The sequence below is a fragment of the Dromiciops gliroides genome, chromosome 2 (genome assembly GCF_019393635.1).
Source record: "Dromiciops gliroides isolate mDroGli1 chromosome 2, mDroGli1.pri, whole genome shotgun sequence".
Lineage (NCBI taxonomy): Eukaryota > Metazoa > Chordata > Mammalia > Microbiotheria > Microbiotheriidae > Dromiciops > Dromiciops gliroides.
In genome coordinates, this window is record NC_057862.1 from 174969826 (window position 1) to 174980083 (window position 10258).

Genomic DNA, 10258 nt, shown 5'->3' on the forward strand with positions numbered 1-10258 from the left:
TACATATCTGTTAAATTAAATGACTAAATTCAGTGATAGAGTCAGGAGTCATTCACTGCCACAACATGCTTTAACCTGATGCTCATAAGTCTAATCTAAGATTCCCTCTGCTATCTCTGCACAAGTCAAAAGACAATTTCCTCCCCCCAGACCCAGAATGTGGGAAAATTTACTTTTGGTGTCCTTCCACCTCTCTCTTCATCCCTCCACCAACCTGCTATTCACTAAATTCCCCGGAAAGGCAGCCATAGAGTGGAGCTGTGACTCTTCACACTCTTTCTCTCCTTACCTTGACTATCTTAATCCAATTCAATTCAAGTAACTACCAAGTAAATAAAATATTCAAGTCATTATGCAACAGGTTGGGAGGAAAAGATTAAAAACAACACAGCCATCCATGAAAAATATTTTCAAAAGTACTTCTTTACAGTAGCAAAGAATTGGAAACAAACTAGATGCCGACCAAAGCACTATGTCTAAATAAATTGTGATATGTGAATGTAATATTACTGTGCTGTAAGGAAAAAAAAAGGAATGTGATGAATACAGAGATTTACATGAACTGATACAAAGTAAAGTAAGCAGAAGTGGGGAGGGTCCCCTCCCCCCTACCAGAAAACTATAATTATTGCAACAATGTAAATGGAAATTTAATAAACGAAACTGAACAATGTAGAACTACAATTTAATCAAGTCCCAAAGACAAGATGAAAAAGTATACCTCCCTCCCTTCTTGACAAAGGTGGAAGCTTATGGATAAAGAATATTGCATATATTTCAAGACTCAGTTCATGTATTGATTAGTTTTGCTGAATTGCCTTTTTTCCTTCTTTCTTTTGAAATCTTTGTTACAACAGATAGCTCTGCAACAAATGAATAAGATATCAATTTTAACATTAAAAAAACCTACAACCACTATTCTCAGAGAAATGCAAATTAAAATAACTCTGAGGTACTACCTCATACCTATCAGAGAGGCAAATATAGCAACAAAGGAAAATGTTGGAGGTTGGATGGGATGTGGGGAAATTATGATGTAAATGCACTGTTGGTAGAACTGTGAATGCATCCAACCATTCTGGAGAGGAATTTGGAACTATGCCCAAAGTGCTATAAAGCCAAGTCATGCCCTTTGATCCAGCAATACCAGTGCTAGGTTTATATCCCAAGGACATCCAAAAAGGGGGAAACGGCCTATTTGTACAAAAATATTTCTAGCAGCTCTTTTTGTGGTGGCTAAGAATTGGCAATCAGGGCTCATCAATTGGGGGATGGCTAAACAAGCTGTGGCATATGATTGTGATGGAATATTATTGTGCTATAAGAAATGATGAGCAGGATGATTTCTCAACAAACATTTATTTTATGTTCCATTTACATGTAAGGGTAGTTTTCAACATTCATTTTCATAAGATTTAGAGTTCCAAATTTTTCTCCCTCCCTCCCTCCCTTTCCTCCCCCCTCCACAAGATCGCAATCAGGTTATATATGTACAATCCACAAGTGTTCTTTTTATCGGTTCTTTCTATAGCAGTGCATAGTATGCTTCCTCATTAGTTCCTTGGGATTGTCCTGGATCATTGTACTGCTGAGAGTAGCTAAGTCATTCACAATTACTCATTGAACAATACGAGCAGGATGATTTCAGAGAGGCCTGGAAAGACTTGTATGAACTGATGTATAGTGAAGTGAGAAGAACCAAGAGAACATTGTGTGCAGAAACAGCACTATTGTTTGATGAACTGTGAATGATTTGACTATTCTCAGCAATACAATGACCCAAAATAATCCCAAAGGACTAATGACAAAGCATACTATCCACCTCCAGAGAAAGAACTGATATTGATTGAACACAGACTGGAGCATGCTATATTTCCACTTCATTTCTTTCATTTTTTCTTTTGAGTTTTCTTGTACAAAATAACTAATATGGTAATGTTTTACATAATTGCACATGTATAACATATCTGATTGCTTACTGCCTCGGGGAGGGGGGAGGAGATGGAGGGAAGGAGGGATAGAATTTGGAACTCAAAACTTTAAATACAAATGTTTATTATTTTAAAAAAAGAAATATAAGAAGATACAATTTGTATTACTATAGCTTTCTAAAATTTACAAAATATCTTCCTCACAATCATCCCCTCCTGAAAACCAGCTTCTACTTCCAAGCCACCCACTAAAATAAGCAAAGCAAAAGTAACAACAACAAAACAAAACAAAAAGTCCCTGGGACTTGGGAGGAAAAGATGGAAAAAGAGGAAAAGGATGGGGGAATAATGTGTTTCCTAAGCTTTCCCCTAAAGTGGGAAAAAGTACTGAGTTCTTTTTGTTCACTAATTCACTACATAGAGGCCAGGCCATCCTAAGGGTTTTTCCCTGTTTCCCAGGAATAATATTCTCAGTAATATATTCATTCTTTTAAGAATTCAGTATTTTAAGAATCATTTAAGAATCAGAACAAGAAAACAATGTAGAGACCCCCTGGAGATTTAGAAAGATTTTCTTGTAAAAAACAGAAAACCTAACAAGAATATACACCATATGTACATGATCCTGTAACTCATCTGACCTTTCACAGTGCTGTGAACTTGAAAGCCACTAAGACTCAGCTTCTCAGGCTCAAATATACCCCAAAGTTTCATATTCCTAGTCTTTTTCTCCCCCGTTCACTTCATCCTCACTGACCTCTGACTGACTCAACCCTCCCCCTTCCTTATCAACTGTGTGTGTGTGTGTGTATATATATAGCTATTGCTATACATGCACATATTTACACATGTGTGTATATATGTCATGTTATAAACAGAGAATATTACTCTGTATTAAAGGTTTTACATGTTTAATTTTAAAATCAACTTCAAATGTAAAAAATTATTTTTAAAATGGGATCAATAGCACCACCATCATTATGCTTGGGAAATGTATTCACTTTAGAGTCATTGAATATAATTATATCTCTCTAGTCCAATCCCTTCATTTTACAGATAAAGACTTGGATCAGCAAAGGGGTATTTGACTTGCCTAAGGTCACAAGCAGTTAGGTGATAACAGAGATTAGAGAGCTGGACTTGGAATAATGAAGACCTAACTGTACCCCAAAGAGATTTTTTTTTTTGCGGGGCAATGGGGGTTAAGTGACTTGCCCAGGGTCACACAGCTAGTAAGTGTCAAAGTGTCTGAGGCCAGATTTGAACTCAGGTACTCCTGAATCCAGGGCCAGTGCTTTATCCACTGTGCTACCTAGCTGCCCCCCAAAGAGATTTTTTAAAAAAAGGAAAAGGATCTTTATGTACAAAAATATTTTAGAAATTCTTTTTGTGGTGACAAAGAATTGGAAATTGAGGGGATGCCCCTCAACTGGGGAATAGCTGAATAGGTTGTAATATATGATTGTGATTGAATATTATCGTGTTATTGTTTGTTTGGTATTTTTGCTGGGCAATGAGGGTTAAGTGACTTGCCCAGGGTCATACAGCTAGTAAATGTCAAGTGTCTGAGGCTAGATTTGAACTCAGGTCCTCTTGTATCCAGGGCTGGTGCTTTATCCACTGCGCCACTTAGCTGCCCCATATTATTGTGTTATAAGGAATGACAAGCAGAGTGCTCTCAAAAAAACCTGGGAAGATTTACATGAACTAATACAAAGTAAGGTGAGCAGAATCAAGAGAATGTTGTAGACAGCAACAACAATATTGTATGATGATCAACTGTAAATGACTTATCTATTCTTAGCAATACAATGATCCAAAACAATTCTGGAGGACTTATGATGGAAAATGCTATCCATCTCCATCTCTAGAAAAATAACTGATAGATTCTGAATGCATATTGAAGCATCCTTATTAACATTTTTCTTTATTATAAAAAAAATAATGAAGACCTAAGTTCAAAGCCAGCCTCAGATGCTTACTTTTTGTGTGCCCCTGGGCAATTTAAGTTCTTCCCTCCTGTTTCCTTATTTACAAAATAGAAATAATAATAGCATCTATGTCACAAGGTTGTTATAAGCACCAAATGAGATAATATATGAAAAATATTTAATAAACCTTAAAGTATTATATGTCCTAGGTAGTAATAGTAAATAGTAAGTGTAGGAGAAGGAAGAAGAGGAGTGGCAGCGCTCTGCCAACACCCCCAAGCCAAGTCAAGACCCAGGTCTGGTGACTTCCAGGTCAATGCTGTTTCTAACATTGGCCTATATCCTCATCCCCTAGATTAAACCTGGAATAAACTCTCTCTGCTGGCTCTTTTCAATAAAAGGGAATAGAAGATATCATCAAAATTCTTTGTCTTGGGGCAGCTAGGTGGCACAGTGGATAGAGCACCAGCCCTGGATTCAGGAGGACCTGAGTTGAAATCCAACCTGAGACATTTGACACTTAACTAGCTGTGTGACCCTGGGCAAGTCACTTAACCCCAATTGCATCACACACACATACACAAAATCCTTTGTCTTTCCCATGTCTCTTCTTTAAACCTCTTATAATCCCAGACTTCTCAATAGGTCACAGATATTTACAAACATGGAAATCTGTATACAGATGTGGGGTTCATTTTTTGTAATCGTGTCCCCAGAACTTATGAGAATACCTGACACAGAGCAGGTGCTGCATAAACAGTAGTTGAGTGTACGTGTGCATGCGCGCATGCATGTGAGTGCGTATGAGAGAGAGAAAGGCAGAACTGAAAGAATAAGAGGGGGCAGCTAGGTGTCACAGTGGATAATAAAGCACCGGCCCTGGATTCAGGAGGACCTAAGTTCAAATCCAGCCTCAGACACTAGACGCTTACTAGCTGTGTGACCCTGGACAAATCACTCAATCCTCATTGCCCCGCCAAAAAAAAAAGAAAGAAAGAAAGAAAAGAAAAAAATGAAAGAAAGAATAAGAGGACCCTGAGGAGTTAAAGAAGTGGTGATTGGCTCCAAGGAACTAGAAGAATGGAAAGGGGAGGTAGATGGAATGTTATGTTAGACATGGCCTCCAAGATAGAGGCACTAGCCTATAGAAACAAAAGCAATGGAACTTTGGTTAGAAGGAAAAATCGGGGGGGGGGGGGGAGGGGTGCCTTATAAATCTTTTACAATTTTTGGAAAGTAGGTCCCCCTATGTTACCCAAGCAAGAAGTGTAATAGCACTCATAGACCCAATCAAGTCTCCAAAAACGACTAGTTTCCAATATATTATAGCATCTGAATGTGATGAAACATAGTTGCACCCTGAGAACCTATGAATATAAAGCATTCAGGAAGACTTGGGAATCCTCCTATGACCCAAAATAGGACAAAGTAAGCAGAACTAGGAGAATAATTTGCACAATGACCATGATAATGTAAAAGAAAAAATACCCATGAAGAACTACTGAACTTGGATCAATACAGTAAGTAATCATTACCTCTGAGGACAGGAGGCCTCCCATTTCATAGCAGAGAGAGCTAGACTATAGGTATAAAACAAAGCATACATTTTCAGATTTGGCCAATGTTTTGCTTAACTGTACTTCTTTGTTACAAAATATGGTCCTACTGGGATAGGGAGAGGAAAAGAAAAGTGACAACAATGTAAAAAGGGGAAAAAAGAACATCAATAAAATATTGCTTCTTAAAAACTATAATTAAATGAGCTTGTTTCCAGCTTGTTTCTTTCTTCCTCTGTCAAACCGCCCTAATATTTCTTTGTACTGGCTACCTCAAAGGTTTATTGTGAGAAGGTAGTATGCACAGCACTTGCTAAACTACAGAATGTTATATAAATGTGAACAATTACTTGGGGACAAAGGCAACACTCCCTGAAAAGGTCATTTAGTTCATTTCACAATCATGAAAATAAGAGGGGCCAAAGGGCCTGCTCCTTAAAATAAGCCCCAATAGAATGTATATAGAATTTAATAGAGATCCAGTATAAGCATCTTAGTCCCCTGAGCCAGTAAGATACTGCCATCTCCTCTTGCATTGTATGTAGTCACCCCCTGAATGCCTAGAAAACTTAGAAAACTGAGGTGGTTAAACAAGCCTAGTTAAAGATCCCAACCCAGCTGCTGTAGAGCTAGGCCTCCTCCACCCCATGGCCTAAGGCCCATTTGGACAGTTTGGTAGAGACACAGCTGGGAAATGGGGGAGGGGGAGAAACTGTGTCGGAGAGGAGGAAAGGGGAGCAACAGAGAAAGGGCGAGTACCATTTCTAACCCAGAAGATGAAATTATAGGAAGTAGACAGCAACTTTAGGGAAAGAGAGAACCTTCAGGTTGATTGAAGGGGATGGTTATAGGGTGGGGACCAAGAGGAATGGGCAGAGCCTGCGAGCTGAATCCAAGGGGAGACGTGGGGAAAGCCAGCCAGAACCAAAAAAAGAGGCTCACTGTGACCTGGTCTGTCAAACTTCCAGCCACAGACAGCAGGCTCTTTCATCCTGGCAGCCTACAGTTTCCTCCCCAATCTCCGCCTACCCCAAACCTCTACAGGAGCCTTTTGGAGCTCCTTTCCTCCCTACTTCCCCCCTTACATATATTCTTATTCCTCTAGCCCCCAAGGGACAGGAATAGCAACGCGGTGTGGTAAGGTTTAAAAGCAGTTTGGCAATCCGGAGACCTGGATTCTAGCTCTAACTGTGCTACCTTCTGTACCTCTTTGGCAAAAACCACAGCCCTTTTGGACCTTAGTTTCTTCCTTATCCCTCAGCCTAAGGTGCTGTTGGCTAAATCACATTCTCACGTTAGACAAAACAAAGGGATTGAGTTAAATAATTTCTAAGATCCCTTCCAGTTCCACTTCTGAATCTAAGTTTTAAAACTTAGAAAACAGGATTCAGTAGAGCCCTGGGTCACACGGAAACACTTTCCAGCTTGGCCCCGAAGGGCCACAGATCACAGGAAAGTATGGCTCTTAACTCATAGGAGGGTGGCATAAGAACAAGGTTTAAGGTGCCTCGGGGGACAGACACCCCCAAATTCTGATTCAGAGGACAGGCCTACCCCCAAGTCTCACACACACACACACACACACACACACACACACACAATGTTATAGCCTGTCGAGTTCTCACATTACAGGAGGGGAGGGGATGGACGTGTGAGGGCACACGCAAGTGAGGAGGGTGGGGCAGGAAAGAGGGAGGCAGAGGGGTCGGTCGGTCTTTGAGAGAACTAAGAAAGATCCACTAGCTGGAGGGCCTCTGCAGACTCAGAGGAGGCGCCATCCAAAGCCGACTGTAGAATGAACCGGACAACTGCTTGGAGTTTCCCGCTAACTCAGGAGTTTGAGATCATCCATCGCGCACAAAGAGCGGGTCTGGGTTGGGGCGGGGACGTTAAGAGAGCGCGGAGGAAGAGAAAGGCTGAGAGGAGGGGCGCAGCGTTTACCTTGGCTCTGCCCACGTTCTCCTGGGAGCCCTCCAGCTGCAACCAAATGCTGGGGGCCCCGGGTTCTGGCTCCCCGAGGACACTCAGCTGCACCCTAAAGATGCGCTCCACATGAGGCCGAAGCTCCAGCACCGAATCCTCCGCCTCCGCCGGCACAGTGAAGCGTCCCGGGGGCTCCCGGCCCCGCATGGCTGCACGGCCGACCCTAGGAGAGAGAGACAACCCGTCTTGGGGGTCGGAGGCGGGCAGAGGAAGGTGACACGTTGCCCCTTCTGCCGTACGCAACTCCCCAAACCCCTAAACTCAACTCCCTCGCCTCGCCAGAGTCCCTGCTCCTGTCCCATTCTCTGACCAACCCCTGCCCAACTCAGTGTCCTTCCTGGGCCCCAGCAACCCCGCTTCCTCCAGGACCCACCAATTGTGGATACGGATCCCTCCTGTCCAGGGCTCCGGTACCAGTCCCTGTCCCTGCTCCTACCCTGCTCAGCGCTCTCCTGAGGCCCCAGCAGCCCCTCTTCCTTCGGAACCCACCAATTGTGGGTTCGGATCCCTCCCTCCCAGGGCTCCGATCCCAGTCCCTGCCTCTGCCCTTGCCCCCTCTCAGAGCTCTCCCAGGGCCCCTGCAAGCCAATTCCTCCTCAACCCACCAGCAGCGGCGCCGGATCCCGCCCTCCCGGGGCCCCAGACCCGAACTAGCTAAGCTTCCCCTCTCAAGCTGCACTTTCTTTCTGCCCTGGGGCTGGGGCTGGGGGTGGGACCCGCTCCAAACTCAACCCCGCCCCTCCGCCCTCCCCTCCGCCGCCCACCCTCTACCACTCCAGGTCCCCAGCCTTCGCTTCTCAGACTCCTGGAGAACAGAATCAACTTTTCTCCTCTCCCTAGGGTTGCAGGAATTTGTGAAGCAAGTGGAGGAAGGGAAAGGGAGGAGAAGGTGGAGGGAAAAAACTTTTTAAGAGGGGATAGGAGGGTCCCTGGCTACTACCAAAGGAAGTTTAAAGCTTTGGGCCAAGGTCCAGAACTCAGGGGTCAAAGTTAATTTCCTTCCAAGCAACTTTAGTAAGGGAGGACCGGGGCGGTGGTGAGGTTCAAGGTCTAGAGGTGGGAGTGTTTGTAAAACCCATTCCTCTGAAATCTGAGAGAATTCGCCAAATTCACTTCCAGCCAACCCCGCCTCCTTTACCTTCCAGCACCCCACAAGCGACAGGCCCCAGCAACTCCTTTCCTGAGAGAAAGGGGTTAATACTGACTTTAGGAGGAGGGCTGCTTAGACTTCAGGGAACCACTGGGTCAGGAGAACAAACAGGAAGTTAAAGGGTAACAGAACCTATACCATCCAACAAAATTCCTAAAGTCACCAAAAGACTGGGACTGCTCAGCAGCCAAGTATCATTTCCTATGGCCATAGAAATGGAGAGTCTGGGAGAGGAGAGAAGATTCTTAACACATAACCTTTGTTGTTAAGTCTCCTTTTAGCCAGTATGAGTTTTGATTTGAAAGGAAAAATTGGGTGGGAGGGAGAGATTGGTCACTAAATTCATCCCAGTCATCTCTTGAGGTCTGGCTAGACCTGTGAGCTAGAGAAACAGGATTGGCAGTGGGGTATAGAACAGCCCCAGTCAGTGATTTTATTGTTTTAACTTATTTTGTGGTTAATCCCTCTGGTGAAAAAGCACATTGTTATATACAGTCATTCTCAAATAGTCTGGACAACACTTTAATATAAGCTACCTTCTTCTCTTTCTCCCCATCTTGGATGAATCTGTCATCTTCCCAAATAGCTTCATGAAGAGCAGAAACAAGATCCTATACCCGACTGGAAAGGTGGCCCAAGTTTGGGAGCCCATATTGGAGGGAAGGGACCCTTACAAGTTATTTATATCCCCAACCTAAGTACCTAAGTAGTAGGTGCAGTGTTTGTTGAAGTTGAAATTACTTGGCTGATCTCAATTGGCTTCCTAGGGATTATTAGAGGCAGTATGTGAAGAATGTTGAATTTGGAGTAAGAACTGTCTCTTATTTGCAAGGTCTGGGACCTTGGTCACTAAAACTTTTTGGACCTTTATCTTTGAAAATTAGTGGTGTCTAAGTGTGCTTCTACCTCTAAATCTATAAACCCATAATTCCAGCTCCTTTGGACCTAAAGAAGACCCTGCTCTTGGTCCCAGGCTGTCTGTCATCTTTCACCATTGTTGAAGAATTAATGGATTGCTCTTTGTTTTTTCCCAGTTAGCCAAGGCATTCTTTATTCTTTCAGCTCCCAGGGGGGAAAAATCAAAGCAGAAGCATGTCAACAGAGACAAATGAGGGTAGTACAGAGTTGGGTGAGGTGGGACCATTCTGAGAACAAGTAATAAATTAACAGAATATGGTTACACAGGTTGAACAGGTGCTTGCCTTTGTTCTGCCCAGGTATAACAAGGTTTCCCATGGAAAAGGTAATTTCTTATAGTCCTTCAGGGTTACAATATCTCGCCCACCCACGGCCCTTTGCGGTACTGTAAAGCGCTAGCAAAATGGGAAAACCTAGAATCCTAATTTTAAACCTTTATTGATACTTAAACCCCTGTGAGCCAGTGAGCTTCCTCAGGAGATCTTGGTCCCTGAGGTTGCTTGCCTCCCTAGTTTCAGGGAACTATCCTACCCAATGCCTAATTGTGCCCTTTTCCTGATGATACAGTGGCATTGCTGTAACTGCAGGCCTGACTGACTCCCTATTACCTTGCTACTGTTGAAAACGGTTTGGGGAGAACATAATTGACTTCACTTTGTGCTATGTTTACTGTTATTATATGTCTTTCCCTTTCTGATACCTCTGTGACATTATCTCCTCTGGTACCTCCTTTCCCCCAATCAGGTACTCCTGAATCCAGGGCCGGTGCTTTATCCACTGCGCCACCTA

General features: G+C 43.2%; 1 protein-coding gene across 1 annotated transcript in view; it reads right to left on the minus strand.

The window, feature by feature from the left end:
- The window catches only part of NYNRIN (NYN domain and retroviral integrase containing), a 43296-nt gene extending 35189 nt beyond the window's left edge, over positions 1 to 8107 (minus strand). The window contains exons 1-2 of the mRNA XM_043989364.1: positions 8007 to 8107; positions 7360 to 7564 (exon numbers count right to left, since the gene is read on the minus strand). Of these exons, the coding sequence (XP_043845299.1) occupies positions 7360 to 7548 (189 nt within the window). The 5' untranslated portion in view covers positions 7549 to 7564; positions 8007 to 8107. The remainder of the gene's footprint in view (positions 1 to 7359; positions 7565 to 8006) is intronic.
- Between the last annotated feature and the right edge of the window lie 2151 nt (positions 8108 to 10258).